The 16,753-nt window shown below is 40.3% G+C and overlaps 1 protein-coding gene across 2 annotated transcripts in view; it reads left to right on the forward strand.

The window, feature by feature from the left end:
- Positions 1 to 16,753, forward strand: part of CEP85L (centrosomal protein 85 like) — a 177,923-nt gene that overhangs the window by 71,813 nt on the left and 89,357 nt on the right. For both annotated transcript variants that reach the window (XM_069010908.1, XM_069010907.1), the window contains one exon: positions 14,636 to 14,797. In XM_069010908.1, coding sequence (XP_068867009.1) covers positions 14,636 to 14,797 — 162 coding nt within the window. The remainder of the gene's footprint in view (positions 1 to 14,635; positions 14,798 to 16,753) is intronic.

Raw genomic sequence — 16,753 nt, forward strand, 5'->3', positions numbered from 1 at the left:
CACAGGAGTGCCCTCCTTCATCTGTCCTACTGGGAAACAGTTGAGAAGCTGTTTTGTGAGGTTTGTAATCTATCTGAAGATGTGGAAATTAATTAGCTCCATGCAGGTATTTTATTGAAGGAATGACAGCTACTAAGATCCTGTGTTATTGTTACTGCCATGTTAGATTTTTTTTTTAAGGAAGCTGTTAGTGGGAAAAGTATTTTGTAGTACAACAGTAGTGTCCTACTAGGAAGCAGGAGTTTAAGCACTTATTTCTTAAGTTGAAGGAACCTTTCTTCTGTCAAGATATGTTTAATACTTTAATGGCAGCTGCGTGCTGTAGATTCTGATTGGTGTGGGAGCATAATAGTTAATGACTTGATAATTCTTGGTAAACTGTATTTTTTACACTGAAAAGCCTTCTATTTTGCTAGTTGTAATTTAGTTATCTGTGGATATGGGTATTTAGAAGTCTTACTTTTGAAAATAATTGAAAATCATACGGTTGAAAATCATACAATTCCATTACAAAGCTAGGTGCTTACTGAGTTATTCTATTTACCAAGTGGAATTACCAGTTTTTTAGTAATAGATGCAATTTAATTCTGGTTATCTTAAAATGTAACAGGCAAGGACACTGCTGGAGCATATTTAATTTGTGACCTTCAGTTTTATTCTTTCTTCTCACTTCCAAATGGTACTTGCTTTTTGGTTCAATAGGACTGCCTTCTCTGAAGAGAATTTTGCTGTCTTGTTTGCATCCCACTGAGATTTTTTTTTTAGAGAGGTCCTTCTTGTTTAATCAGTAAATTTAATTAACAAAGTTTGCTGCCCATGCAAAATAATTTCAGCTCCTTACAGTCCCAGTGCCTGTCCTGAAAAATTAAAGTGCTGTTTATGAAATGTATATGATTGACTTAAGTCTTTCAGTCTTCTTGTACACGTGACTGTTTATGAAACCCTTGCAACATAGTTTGTACCTCTATAAAGACAGCAGTTACCCATGTGCTGTAGGAATTTAACTGCAGTGAAGGGCATACAACATTTTAATCCCTTTGCTTATTTATCTAGACCAGCCTTTGAAACGCACACTTAGTTAATAACTCTTTCAAGACTATGAAAGTGTTCATCTAGATGTGTTGTTCCTCTGAGGCATGCAGTCAGGCCGTGTGTGTCCAACAGATGCCTGTGGAAAGTGAAAGAAACACTCTTTAAAATGAAATAACACATATTTATTACTTTTAGTAAGCTGTGCCACCTCTAGTCAAGTTTCTTTCCACTGTCCAGTATCGCTTATTGGTAGTGTTGGACATCAGAAGGATGTGGTCTTTTCCAACCTTAATGACTCTACTAAAAATAGTAGCCTGCACCCCTCTGCTCCTGGAGCCCTGGCAATGTGATTTGCCCTACATTCTTGTACTTGAGCCTCACTGGCAGCATGACACACATGGGTCTGAAAGATTGTTTAATGATGTCACAAAGTGTAAGCAGCAATAAGGTCCCAACACCTTCTAAGGCCCGTGGGGCACTGCCTTCTTGGGGTACCCATGGGCTTCACAGGCAGCTTCCTAATCCAGCTGGGGTGGGGAGAATGGGGCTGATGACACTCATTTTCATCCTTTGAGGTGGAGGAAGAGACAGAAATCCGGTGGTTTTGTTTCTGTAACAAGTTTTCTTGGTCTGCTAATGGAGATCTGCAGCCAGGGATGTTACAGCTCTCAAAGTATCTTGAAAAGGCAGGTTTATCTTTACAGACTAGGCAAGGCAATAAATGGTGAGTTAGTCGAAGCATACATTTCAAATTGGTTACCAGTTATAAGTGTATAAATGTGTTTGTATGTGGTGCATTATAAAGATTGTTCACCCAAACTTAAAAATGTAATGTTCCAGCTGCAAGACTGGCTGCTAGAATGGCCTCTGCTGTCTTTCACAGATCACTATGAGGTCAAATGACATTCTGTGTTTGAGTGATGGTGAACAGGAGCTACTTACTTCCCTTCAAAAACAATGCCTTTTTTTTCCCCCTCCCTCCAGGTAACTCACTTTTATGGATAGAGCATCCACTCTTTTAATGTGTGCAGAACACTTAAGTCTTAACTGCTTGGCAAGAGAAGAATGATAGATGTGAGGGTGTATTGTAGTATTGGGTTTGGAGGTTAGCAGTTGTTCTGATCTCCTGTATGTTACACTTTAACTGACTGACTATAAACTTGTGGTTGCAGTAATTCTGTGCTTTTAAATTTTTAATTAAAGGAAGTAGTTATTACTTGAATAATTTTGAGAAGAATGCATTTGTTTTAAGGGGTTTTACAGAATAAGTATATAGTAAAAAGCAGCCTGAGACATTCCATCTGCCCTAGGGGGAGGTGGTGAGGGAAGTGCTAGTAGGAAAATAGCGCCTGTAGATTCTCCAAATAATATCTAGAAGTTATGTCAATCAAATACTGATTCTTACAGTGCAAAATTATTTATGCTAAGATTTTTGCCAGGTATTTAATACCTGTTAAAGAACCTATGTGTTTCATGCTTGGTGGTAAGAATACCTGAAAGCCTCCCAAATTGCATGACTTGAGGTTGTAGCCAGAGGTGATGATCTACCATTGTTGAAAGCAAAGCTTGTTTGTTGTAGACAAGTTAGTTAAGGGGAAGAGGCATAGTACTATACTTGTTCAATATCAACTGCTCTGTCTTCTGTACTCTTTGGATGCTTATTTTTATCATACGACTTGCCTGTGGTTTAATAGTAAGAGTTAAACTAATTGTCATTTCCTGTGCTGGTGGTTCTTTGGCTGAAAAAGTGCTGACTTGGTTGTAGTTGTTAGTAATCTCTTGGATGGCCAAATGTGTCTTAAAATTGTACACCGACAATGAAACAGTCTTATTGTGGTTGTGATTAGCTTTAAAACACATTCAGGCGTACTTACTGTGATTCAAAAAGTAGCTTTCTTACTGGCTTCTGCTATGGGTTAGCCTTGGCTGACTACTCAGTTGCTTGCTGCTCCCAATCCTCAGTGAGACAGGAGAGAAAATAGGAGGGAAAACTCGAGTTGAGATGAAGACAGAGAGATTTCTTGCCAGCTACTGTTACAAGCAGAACAGACTTGGCTGTGGTGTCAGTCCATGTTGACTCCTCTTCACACTCCTTCCTTGTGCTGTTGCCCTGCTCCAGCCATGTCTCTCTGGGGCCCTACAGGGTGCCTCTGCTCAGAGCTCCTGCTCCTCTGCTCCTGCTCTTGCCTCTGGGTGCGAAGGGCTGTTTCTCACAGTCTCATTCATTGCTCACAGGGAGTGTTTTGCTCTTTCCGAACAAATGCTTTTGCTGAGGCACTGCCGTCATGGCAGCAGGGCTCAGCTGAACCCTGCTGTGGCTGCCTTGGAGCTGTCTGGAACCAGCTGTGTCCATTGCCCAGTAGGCCTGGACACTCCTCATGCAGGCCTTCTGGCAGTCCCCGCCAGCATCTGGGCAGCTGCACCCCATAACACTTCTTCAGGAGGAAGCCATTATGTTTTGACATTTCTTTTCTGGAATAATACTAAATATAGTGTCCTGAAGTTTATTCCTGCCAACACTGAGGGAAGGTATACTGAAGTATAATAAGGTTCTGGCTCCTGCCTTAGGCTCCTCCATGAAGTTTCTTGCTGTCTAGGGCAAGTTGAGGAGGCACTAAATGTGGCCTGTGGGACACTGCAAATCAGCTTCAGAGGCCCAGAGGTGTATGGCTGGAGAGGAGGAGGAGAACATGCAGCAGGGAATACCTCATGTAAATATGCTCACAAGTGTGTTAGTCCTGACACATCATCCCTTATATTCCCAGAAACTGCTGACCCTTGTGGAATTGCCCCTGAGGATACTAGCTTTCCCTGGGCACTGTGCTCCACAGCATCTGGCTCGGCTGCCTGAGTGCGAACATCCTATTGATTGCACAGCCACGCTCAAGTGACCTATTTCTCTGCAGCTGGCCGTGCCGTAAATGACACTGCATCTTTCTGTTCCTCATTCCCCAGGGATCTCTGCTGTTTTTTGAGATTCAAAAGGCCCATCTCTAAAAGGAGTCAGTAACACAAAAGAAAGGAAGGTTGAGTTGGGAGAATTTTTTATTCTTTTTTCTTTAAAGGTGTGATAGTCTCTGAAATGTGGGGGAATGTGGCAGGTAAACTCCTCATTTTGGCTGAGGGCTTGCATGCAGGTGTATTGCAGGGCATGATTTCATTTTGCAGCTAAGATAATCTAGTGGGTAATTGCTCCCACCTTTCTGTGTACCTCCACTCATATATCCTTAGTGCATCCAATGTGCCTACTCCAGCACTTGTTCAACCTTATGGCAAACTAATTGCGGAAGTTGGACCAGGAAAATACTGAAGTTAAATACTGAAGGGGGTGTTTACAGTTGTCTGACCCTGGTGTCAGGCAACTGACAGGAATCTGTCCATTCCACTGCAGGAAGTATCTATCCTGATGTCTGGAAGGTGTGGGATATTTAGAGTCGAATAGACTAGCTCTTCAATCAGCTGGTGGACAGTGGAAAAATCTCCCAGCACAGTCTTGGTTTGCTGCTGCAGATGCCATCAGGAAGTATATAGGTAATCCCCAGACTTACAAGGAAGGCCAAGGAAGGTTAAGTGAGGATCAGGAAAAAGTGACATTAATTGCATTGGACAGTGTAACTTCCACCAGTTAGTGGACTGACAGGTTTAAGCAAGTCCAGAATAATGGATAATGACTGAAAAGGTGGTAGGAGACTCTCTCAGTCTTGCTGAGGAAGGGCCAGTGCAAGTAGTGTCAAATAAAAGTCGTAACTGCCTCTTCATTTGTTAAAATAACTGAAGTAGACTTAGCAAATACAAGTAAAAAAGGAAAAGATGCTTTTCAAACTTTCAGCTTCCTGATACGTTAGAGACCAGTGGTGTGGTATTCAGACAAGAAACATTCTTGAATGATCCTGGAGTCAGATCTGAGATTCCTTATAAGGTATCCTTATGTTTTTAATGTTTGTTTTACTCCTTTTGTAGCATAGTTTCCAGATGGTGTGGAAAGCTGCAACTTTTTTTTGAATGTTTCGAAACAAATTAACTTTTTTTTTTCAGGTCTGTCTTTCTTATAAGATGGTGTCTTCTCTCCCAAATGCCTACTCTTCAGTGAAGCTATTTATACTTTTTGGCAATTCTTAATGCCTTTGGAGTCATTCTTATAGTTGAGAATTAGTGCTTTGTATAAAAGTTCAGTGGCTAACACTGACCAAAGGCCTGATGGTTCTGCAGGTAATAGGAAAACAAAGTACGAAGTATAGTGGCCTAACTAAAAGCACAAAAGACATTGAAATACCATTGCTTGAAATTTATCATTTTTGCTACTTAGCAAAACCAAAGCTAACCATTGCAGTCTTAACTTCTTTCTGTTCTCTTCATCATCTGAAATACCAAACTGATTGAACAAAGGCTTTTGTGTGGTTGGTAGAATTACTGTAATGCAAAGCTTTACATCAAATTTGGTTGTAGCTGTGAAGACAGAAACACAAGAAGTGCTGGTTTTGAGTGAAAGTATCCTGAGTAGAGTTGATGGTGTATTGTGTGAAGGATTTTTTTTTTTTTTAACTACTGCTTTTCAATTTCCAGGGTATTGTCCTTCCTTATATTGAATAGGCGTGAGAGGAAACTGTAGAGCTAAGTGTGGGGAAAAGTTGTGCTCTGTGACATGGGCACTGGAGGTTTGTAAGGAAGATCTCCTGATGTCTTACATGAAGACAGAATTTCATCCTTTCCACTGAAATTGTAACAATATGGGAGCTCCCTTGCATAGTTCTGTTACTTAGTGCATACTTCTGTTAGCATGCACTAAAACTGTAGCCTGGAGGCTCAGTTTTCTGATACTTGGACATTAAAGTAGGTGCTGTTGTGCTTATAATGCACATTAGACCTCTTTAACAGTGCTAGGATTTTTTCCTTCATTTTTCATACTTGGGCAAAATATTTCAGTAAAATTTTATTTTGGGGGAGTCTCTTTTCTCCATTTATTTTAGTGTCAAGTATATCTTTAGAACTGATATTAGACTACAAAGAAGAGAAAAATGATGATGCACTTTTTTAAAGTAAGACTGCTAGACTCTTACTTGTTCCACTTTGCAAAGTGTGGGAGCTACTTAAAACCATTTAGTATTTTTGACTCATTTCAGCAGTTAGGATTACTTCACTTTTCCCTACGCACAGAGGAGATTGAATTAAGCCTTTAAACAGAGAGAGAGAGGACAAAGGTAATTCTGTAAGAAGAGTGTTAGAATGACAAACAGCTTGGAGAAAAATGTAGCTGCTTTTGAATACCAATAAAGCTAAGATGTAAGAAGGGGTGAAACAGATGATGACCTGTGATCATCAGGTTTTTTTTGACAGGAGGATTCAGCTGATCAACTACAAACACACAGCTTTTTTAACAGACCGTAGGAACTGGCTGCATGTCCTGAGGGCTTGCTGTTCAAAGTTTATATTAACTTTGAGCATAACTTAACGTGTTTATTTTCTTAGACTTTCCTCTCTTCATACTGCAGTTGACAAACTTTCCAAGTTTAACAGGTAGCCTTCTCTTGCAGTTGCTATATGGAAGTAAATGGAAACTAGGAATATTGTTTTGTGTTTCCATGGGGTGAATAGTGCATTGAGTCTAAAAACAAAGAGGCAAACCAGCATAGCAGGCATGAGGTAATAGTTGTAGTCTGTGTGCCAAACATGAAATAAGAAACATCTGCAGTTTGTATTTTGAAGTTCTGTTTTATGCAAATGTTCTATCTGGAAGCAAAAAACTCACAGGAGTGCCATCAACAATTGGACTGAGTTTTTGGTCTTGCTCCTGTCAGTGATGAAATAAAAGCAAACCTCTTTCTTTCCTGGTATGGTTTGGAATTTAATCATTGGTTTGATGCTAAATAACTACAGCTAAATGTTGTCTCTTTGAATTTTAAAGTGTGCTATGAATTTGAGTTTGGTTTACATACTTTCTAGAGTAGAAATCAGGAAGGCAGAGCCCAATATTACATTCTTGTGTCAATTGAAGGATTTTGCCACCTTTTTAGTTAACAGTTGAACACAACTCTCTGTTAGCTGAACAGATTTTGTCCTCCTCAGTGAAGGCAGCCAGAGATTTATGCCTATCTCGCTCCAGTTTAGAATCTGCCTTAATGTGCAATTTGGCAGTAGGATAAAGCTTGGTTGCTGCTAGGCATCAGACCTGTACGTTCCCACTCCCTCCTTGGCACTGCTTCTTGTCTGACCCCTTGCTGAGCAAGCTTAGAAGGTCAAATTAGCAGATAACCTTTTCCATAAGCGAGGATAGTTTGTTCCTGAACCACTTTCTGTAGGCTCTGGAGTGGCAGGGCTTGTGCTGGCAAAGCAGGACGAGTGTGTGTCTGGGCAGGGGGAGCATCATTTGCATAGCAGCTGACCAGTAGATCCAATTAGCTCTGATGTCAAACAGCATTCCCAGCTCAGACCCATTTTAGCCAGGGGCATAAGCTGGCCAGCTGGACTCCTTGATGGAAAGACAGAGCTGTTCACCTCTTACTTTCTGTAGACCCTGGTGGGGGGTTATAAAGAGTGAGCTACCTGATTGTGTCTTTAAACTGCCATGGCAAGGTTCTCAGAAGCTTATCCATCAAATTGTCTTATTTATTACTTTTAGTTGCCATTGTTTCTTCTAAATTGCATACTTTCCTGCACACGATACCTTGTTGTTGCACAGTCCTGTACACATTTGTAAAGTCATAAAAATCAGACTTTGTGAAGGTTCACTTTGAAATACTGTTTTCTATAGAAGACAAATGTTTTATAGTTGTAATTATCTATGATAAGAGATTGTGCATTTAGCCACTTATGTTGGGGAGAAAAACCAAAACTGTTTAACCTTTATTAAGGAATTTGAAAAGCAAAAGAAGCTGGAGGTTTGGTGACAATCTATGTGAAATTTAGCTCTCAAGAAACTGAAGCACAAGTTTATATTCCTTAAAATATGACCATAGTCTTTTTTTGTAAGTGATACTGCCAGTCAGGTCTATGTGTACTTTGAGGATTGTATTTTGAGTATTTTCTTTAGGTTTCTTTCTTCTGGTTTCTTTCCTCTACTATTCTCTGTTTTTCTCTCTCTCTAGTAAGTGAATTCTTTTGCACATTAATAATACAGAGGACAGGCATTAGCCTTTGTGTAACAAGCAGCGTTATCAGCCTCTACAAGTAAAAATGTCAGTAAAAAGGTGTCTCTCAATATTCTTCTGTTTAAACTCTCGCATTCCTATTTTTCTTCCCCTGCTTCACTCTATATCTGTACATTTTTATCTTTCTTCATGCTTAGAATTGTTCTAATCAGTTTCTAACTGGAAGACTATGAGAATGTAGTTAAATAGCTTGCCGGCTCTCTCAAGAAAGCACACTAATAAAGGATATGAGTCCTTAGGATGAATCATACTTTAGCTATCTGACACTGTAAAGTACTTTTGAGAAATTGAAATGTAAAAATTTAATAGTTCAGGCTGTCATTTCATCCCACTTTGCTTCTTATTGCGCTTTGATTAAACGGCATCATCCACCTACTCTCAGCCGCATTTGTGTGAGAGGAGGAACTAGAACCTTCTGGTATTTTAGTTCATGGCCAACTGGTAGAGCTGTGAGTTTCCACCACCTCCAGAGTGTTTGTAAAAAAAAGGATCCTGAAACTGTCATCTGGCCACCTTCCCTGAATGCATTGGAAACCTCTCTTTCCAGTGTTCTGCTCACCTTGGAAGAGAAAAGGTGCATGGTAGACCTGGAGCTTGTTTTGGACATTTGTATTAATAAAGGTTGCAATTTGCTTTGCAGAAGGAGCATGGAGATGAAGTGCACCTGGGAAGTATGTGTCTAACAGGTTAGGGTTGGGATGCCATTTTTTAAACATTATTTTCAAAAGAATTTATGAAGTAGTTATTTGTTGAAGTAAGTTTTTTTTTGCCTGTGTCTGGAAGGAACACTTACATGCCAGGATCTTTTTATTGTGTCAGGATATCAGATTGAATGACTGCACCTTATCATTCGCTTCACCTTAGACTGAGGGAGGCTGCTGTCGCACCATTCTGTTGCTGACTCTCAGCTTTTTTTAAAGCCCTATATAAATGTGTTAAAGTATGATATCTGCTCTTGTGTCTACTTTTGGAAAGGCTTTTTAGCATTTTGGGTTCCCCTGCCTCCATTGACTTTTCTCACTATGTTGTCTTTCAGCAGTTAAAAAAAAATAGAATATTATCCATGAAGAGTTGTTGTGCGTGAGGCAGACCCTAGAGTGAGATTTTCTTTAATCTTGTGGCAGTAAGGATCTTGCAGGTATGATGAGTAAACAAACATTTTCCAACTGAAGTAAGTTTTTTCCTACAATACAGCAAATGGGTCACTGAGAGACCATTTGTGGGTTTCTTTGTAGACTTTTCCTTCTGAAAAATGTGTGGTTATGCAGCCCTATGGGACAGGAGGGAGAGCCAAAGAGAGGCTATGGCACTTTGAGGAACTTAGTGAGAAGGGAGGTGTGTGTAGAAGATGCAACCGGAGTAAGTTCAGCAATGTCAGGCGTTTATATGAGTGGATGTTGGGAGAACTGGCTTGAAGGTGGGTTGACTTCTTTCAAAATACTGTCATGGGATCTTTCAGCATAATTATCAGGGTTTTGGGTAAAGGTACAGATGGTGAGGGTAAACTAATTAACTTTGGCAGTGTCTTTGGGCTGAATGCTGACTCTCTTCCCTTGAAAGGGCTTCAGGCAGACTTCAGTGCCATCCTGGCGTGAAATACGATTGTACAGCCTGGTCACATCCATGGTGACTAGAATGAGCTTTGCATAGTTAGGTTTGATAGTGCTGTAGTGAGATCTTCTTCAGAATCCTTTGACTGTATAAATTTGCACTGGCTGTGATGGGTGATTCACTTCTGGTCACAATCCATTTCAGTCACAGTGTGGAACAGAAAAATCAGTATTCTTAATTTCGTATGTATCTGGTGTGAAACCCAGTTAAGTCTTTTGCTGTTACTTTCCATTCAGTGTCTAGGTAAAGTAACAGTATCATAGCTGTCACTTAAAATAATAATCTTTACATTCAAGCATGTTAGAGGTATTTTAGGAACCAAATGTAAAGACAGTGATGTTATTATTTTGTGTATGTATATCATAGGGGATCTGTGCATGCCACTGAAATTAGGAGTGGTAACAATCCAGAATTAACTGGGAGCCTTTCAGACAGCAATAGATGACAGCATTCTGTAACACACAGAAAAAGATTCATGTTTTTGTGGAGTAAAATTTCAACAACTGTTTCCTTTTAATAAACAATCTACTTCCTGCACTTTATATACTTAGTTGTAAAGAGATCTGTTTTAAATGCCTAGGCTGGAAACAGAGGACTGTGTTGGTATTTTTAACTGACCAAATTTAAGAAGGCATTTAACTGTTTGTATAAAGAAGGCTTCTTTTAAGATTTTTTTGTGATCTTACATGTATTTTGTCATGTTTGTTGGTGGAAATTGCAGCCCGGTAGGATGACACTACATTTTTCTCTTCTAGTGAATCCTGTGAAAGGTAGATTTTTCTAACCCAGAAAAGAATGATCATAGACAGATGCTAATATACAATTCAGCAGCACAAATACTGATTAGAAATTTTTGCTTGCTTTTTTTACCCCACTCTGTATTTTGGGCAGAGGGACACTGGCTGCTGATTGGCAGGTTTGAGATTAGAGCAGCAGGGTGAGGCAGATGTGCTGGCTGAGTGGTTTGGGGATTCCTGTGTATCTTCCCCTTTTACACTTCGTTCTTTTAATGTAGGCTGTTTGCTAAAAGATGATGCATTTGCAGAGAGCTGCCCAAAAAGGAGATGGGGAGCGTAGAACAGGGTGCATAGTGATTGGGGATTCCTCAGGACTTGGCTTAGAAGGTGAGTTTCAAATAATGAAAGTAATATGTTAATTTTTAAACAATGTCTTGGACTAATGAGCTCTATAAGGTTCTATTTTATGGGTTACTTAGTGTTGAGGCTTAATTGTTGGGTTTGTTTCTACTATCTTGGTGCTTGTATTTGGTTGTTTATGATACAGCTTTTCAAAGCTGATTGAACTCACCTTCTCATGCAAACACTTGTATATTTGTAATGGCCTTCTATGAAATAGAATCTCCATTAGGCCTGCAAGATGTGGATATCCCATGGAACATTAAAGACTGTAGATTCCTGGGTTATGTCATTAGCTATCCTTTTTAGAAGAAGAAAAGGAGTATGTTTAATATCAGGGGGGCCAAAGAGAAAGTATTTCTTGAAGTGATCACGTGCAACCATGATCTGTTGACATGTCTAAAATAGGTTGAAACCCACATACTATTTACCTACTAAAAATTACCTACTAAAAATCTAAACCAAGTGTCTTTCTTGGGACATACTGCTTTTAAATGCAGAGGCTTCTCCTCAACAGTAGAAATCCAGTGAAAAAATGGCTGTTCCACCCCACCTCAGCCCATGTGCATGCCTCTGTGTACAGGATGGCTGTAAGGAAAAGGCATGATCCTGGTGACGGCGCTGTGGGTGTACTCCTGCTGCTGTTTGCAGCCAGCTGTGCATCCCAGGGGAAGTGAGAGGGGAGTGCCTGAGTGAAGAGACCCTTCTGGAGCTCAGAGCACAGTGCAGGTAGACTTGTGTATTTCCCTGGAAAGCCAGATGGGCTCTGTCTGGCCTGTGCTGAGCCAAAGCTTGGAAAGTCTTGCTGGCCTCATGCTGATCTGTGTGTAGCTATGGATGTGTACCAGCACTTACCTCTTCAGGCCTACCAGCTCAAGGATCAGGCTTCATGAGTTGACTCAGAGATGCTGAACTGCCCTTGAGTGCAAAGAAAGCATTCATTCTGTGATGTGCCAGCATGTCCTCCTGGACCTGTGCTTCAGCACCACACCCAGGGCTTGGTGTGTCCACAGGCTGTCTGTGTGTAGGTGTAAAACTGAGAATACGTTATAGCAGGTGTTTTGTGGTGCCTGTTATTTTCTCTACTTGCAGTACCTACAGAGATCCTAGTGGGAATGACTGTCTGCCCCATCTAGTATGTTAACCCTGTTTGTTAACTGAGTCTAGTTGCACTGGGTTGTTGCATATTTTGGGATATATTGCAACACTATGTTTGGAACATGAGAGACTCTTGAGATGTTTGGAAAATTTTTTTTGAATGGAAGGTGGTAAAATGCTGGAAGAACCAGAGAGGTTGTGGAATCAGTGTCCTTGGAGGTGTTCAAGACTCAGCTGGATGGGGCCCTGAGTAGTCTGATCTAATTACCTTGCTTTCAGTTGAAGGTTAGAGAAGGTGACTTCTGGAAGTCCTTTCTTAAGTTACTCTCGTTCTGTGGTATTTTTAGCTCTTGTTCCTCAAAGTTCCACCAGAGTGAAAAGTATCTCTCCCTTTTGGGGGTTTGCATATGGATGGTTGTAGGTTCACATGCTGAGCATTTGTCTGACCAAGAGATCTGAGGGGTTTGACACTTAATGCTGTGTTAATGCTACCACTACTGCATATTAAATTATCAGCTGCATTTCTTTTAACACCTGTGTGATGCCATAAAAGCTGAAATGTTACCAGAGAGTTGTATAGTGGAAAATGGCATCATAAAGGGTAAATCAATCTAAATTTCTCTTCTATAAATGTATTTTAAATGTCTCCTGAATCAGAACTGTCTCTGATTTAATTAGCTTGGCCTTCAGTAAGTCAGTTTTATTCTTGCTGGAATAGCTAGATGCTACCTGAGAAGAATGAAGTGGAATTCTTGTGGAAAGTAGCCCTGTGTCAGAGGGAGGGATGGTAAAACTATTGTTCCCAAAGCAGCCCGAGTATTAGTGAAAAATGTGCTGGATGGTAGGAGAAGAAGAAATGTCCCAGTTTCCCACTAGCTGTGTGCAAAACTGTCACACTTCAGTACATTAGCTGATGACACAGAGAGAGTGGCATGAAGGATGACACCTGGAGTGGTATTCCCTTAGAATCTTGTCTGGGACCTCTTTAACGGGGTGTGACTGATGAGCCATGGACACACGTGTTCATGTCTGGCTCCTCTGGTCTTCCCCCTCACCCTTGGACTTGAAAGATACTGGAATAGTTAAGAGACTTTTGGAGAGGAAGAACTAAGTTTAAGGAAGAGAAGGAAATACATTGCACAAGGTATGGCTGAAGTGGAATGAAGGGGAAGGAGAATTGGGTGATTCTGAATCACTAGGAGAAAAGGTAGGCAAATGTGCTAAAGGGAAGAAGAGGCAGTAACCTCAATGGAGAATGAAGTTGAGGAAAATGAGATGGACAGGCATATTTAAGGCCTTCAAGGACCAACCTACAAAAAAGTAGACTGTTTCAGATGTCATGTTGCAGTTAAATAGTGCATGCAGTAAGGAATTTACTCTGTAAGTATTTACTGTGTTCCTCAATTTTCAAGTGGCTTGGCAAGCAGCTGTTACCACTCTGGCTAGTAGGTCTAGTGATTTGGCTGCTATATGGGGAGCATGTATGTATTCATATGTATGGGGGCAGGATTATATATATACACCCTCGTATATTAATTTTTACATCATTTTCTGAACTATTTAATTTACTGGAAAACAAGTACAGCTGGAAATAGCAGATATCATTGCAGAGGTAAATTGCTGTTACAGCTTTGGATGGACACTGCTCTAAGTGTTTAAATGATCTAAAAATAATGGCACATAGCATAAGAGACATTATATGTGAGCTGATACTTCTTCATGAGTCATTTCCTGCTGAAAGTGCTATACAAAGCTAACTGCTAGAGGGGGTGTATGTATGTGATTATATATAATGAAGAGCAGCCGTGCTTTTTTCCGAGGTTCTTTATGTGCCTCTGCTGGTTCAGAGTATGAATGTGGTGATCAGTACTCTGCCTTTGAACAATGCTCCGATTTAGATATTGGCTGTTGGAAATTGTAATGGTCTTCTGGGATTGTACTCTGTGATAAATTTTCCCTTGAGGTTGACTGTGAGAGTATGTGGCCTACTTTAAAAACTCCTTGAACAGATGAACTAGTTGCTGCTCTGAATTGTGTTTTCAAATGTGATATTTTAACGATTATTTAAATTAAAAAATAACCAAAATGAAACAAAGCACTAGATGGATACACATCTCACAAAGGTGGCTTATGTGCAGCTACATAAGGAATTACTTTAGATATCAGTGTTGATGATTCCATTGCTGGCTTTATCACCTAGGTCAGTGGTTTATTCACAATACAAAGTGATTGTATCTCAGTGGCCAAGTCTTCAACTGGTTTCTGTCCTAACATTAATTCATTTCTTTGTATTTGAAGGCTTGCAATGCAAAATTCTGCTGTGAATTGAGAATCAGTTCTAGGATGGGAATCTTGTGATAAGTGTTTTGTCACAGAGTACAAAATAGTTTAAGGATCGTGTTTCTAAATAGTAAAAATACATATGTTGGAATTTTGGGGAAGCTTTCATCTAGAAAAATGATTAATTAACAAAAAAAACCCCTCCAAGACACAGACACAGACACAGTCTGGCTCAAGTTTGATCTATGAAATACAGGATTCAGTTTTCATCTTGACAGGTATTTTGTTGCTGACATTTGTATTGACAGACTTCTGGCTTTTTTTTTTTCATAGGCTCGGATTATTCCTCAGTGGGATGGTTACCCGGTACTGAATCCCTGTGGCAGTCCTCAGCGATTTCATCAAGCAGTCAAAACAATCCTGTGAGAAGACACAGCATAGCTTCTGACAGCGGGGACACTGGGATTGGTACCTCCTGTTCTGACAGTCTGGAAGGTGAGTTGATACTGCTAAGTTTTGGATGTTTCTGAGAGAGAAACAATCCAAAACGTTTTAAAGGTGTTTTTCGCAAGCTAACTGTACTTTTGCAAAGCTGTTGAGTGCTTGCAGTTTTTCCCTTGTTCGAGCCAAGTAATTGTTTTGGTGAGGGTTGATTGATTTAGTTCTACATGAGTTGTGTGCATTAACTTGCATCTCTACCACAAAGGCGGTACTTGTGTTACATGTTTTGGTAATTGCAGTTACAAGAACTGCCAGATTATATAGAAGAGTAATGTCCTGTACTACAGCACTTGATAAACAAGAGGGGAAAAAGCAGAAACTTTTGAGGGAGCTGATAAAAGGACAATGCTTTCTGGTATTCATTGTGTGTGTCACATAGTGTCGGTTAGCAAAGAAAGTTTGCTCATCATGCCGTGAGGAAAATGGGGCGCGTTGTGTCGTATGTCCATTTCTGGTGGGAAGGAATTTCCATTTTATTGCACGGCATTTGAGGCATAGTCAACGATCTTTGAGAAGAATCAACAGTACCTAAAGATTGTCAGAGCTTAGTTTGGATTAAATCATGATTACTCAAAGGTGATCTTATCAGGGAGGGTTACAGCCTCTAAGGTGGCAGTGTCTCTGTAACATTGGCACCCTCCTTATGCAATGTGTCACTGGAATTAAGCCTGAATGAGAGAGAGCAGGGCTGTAGTAAGACTTGAGGTTTCCTTCTTGCATTGACTTACTTTCCAGTAAGATTTTCAAGACAGGTAATGAATGACAGGACTGTGATATACTTTTCTCCAGCATCTTTCTATGCCTGAAATTTTTCAAAGGGGGTAGCTGGAATGAGGAAGAACAGGAAGAATTAGTAGAAATGAAGTAAGGAATGCTGAATCAGTGTAAGAAGTCTCCGTGGAGGACTGAGTGTTCCTGAGAAAAGGTCCAAATGCCTCAGTTAAGTCTGTCAGGCCTCTTTTGCACATGAGAAAATCCTTTCCACCCTCTTTCTGTTGCATCTGTCAGTTGGAAAGGAACTCATAAGTTGCTTTCTGCTTCCTTTCATTTCTAAACCTTTCTAAAGTTGTTGGCTTTGGCGAAATCAAGGTTTTGCTCAGATACTCAAATTCTTGGGTGTAAAACTGAAATAGTAAATGGGTATTAATGCAGAAGCTTTTTTTTTCCTTTTCCCCAAGGAATATAGGGGGGATAAAGCACTCTCATGGTGTGTATTTATATATAGATTTAATCGCTCTCAGCCAAATGCTGCACAATAGTATTTTAAGACGCAGCTTAAAACCATGCTCTCCCCTCCCCCCTTTTGAGGGCTTCCCCATTTGAGGCCTGGGATGAAGGAGAGGAAATGAAATGGCAGCTCCTCATCAGATGTTCTGTTCACCTCTGTAGGCAAGAGAATAATCTGTTCAGGGCTGGGTAGGGGGAGACTGTGGCTGAGGGAGAGGAAAATACAGATGGGAAAGGTTGCAACAACAGATAGTTCATGACGTTTGTCTTTGGCAGTGCTTGACAATGGCCAGTTCTACTGTATCCTCAATGTTATGCATTTCCTGCCACCTTGTTTGAAAAACTTTTAAGTGGCAGAAAAGACAGTGTTAAAGAAAAAAGGAGGGAAACCTAATGGTGAAATGAAAATTAATGAGTAATTGTATGACTGGCTTGGAAATTGATTGTATGTGTATATTTTTACTGGAAGGGGTCATTGCCTGTGATACCAAGTTGTCTGCATCTATCAAGCTGACCCCTTGACACTTCCACAAAAAGAAAAGAGTATCACTGTCATCTGTGGGACTGTCAGGCCAGACTGGTAATTGCAGACTTGATGCTGGCCATCTGCTCTCGATGTGGTGCTTGGGAAGAAGCTCCTGGGGATTTTTCAGAGGGGAATTTTTTTCACAAATTGGCAGATTCTAACACTTCTTAACAATGCTCAGAGAATGAATTGTGGCC

The sequence above is a fragment of the Aphelocoma coerulescens genome, chromosome 3 (genome assembly GCF_041296385.1).
Source record: "Aphelocoma coerulescens isolate FSJ_1873_10779 chromosome 3, UR_Acoe_1.0, whole genome shotgun sequence".
Classification (NCBI taxonomy): domain Eukaryota; kingdom Metazoa; phylum Chordata; class Aves; order Passeriformes; family Corvidae; genus Aphelocoma; species Aphelocoma coerulescens.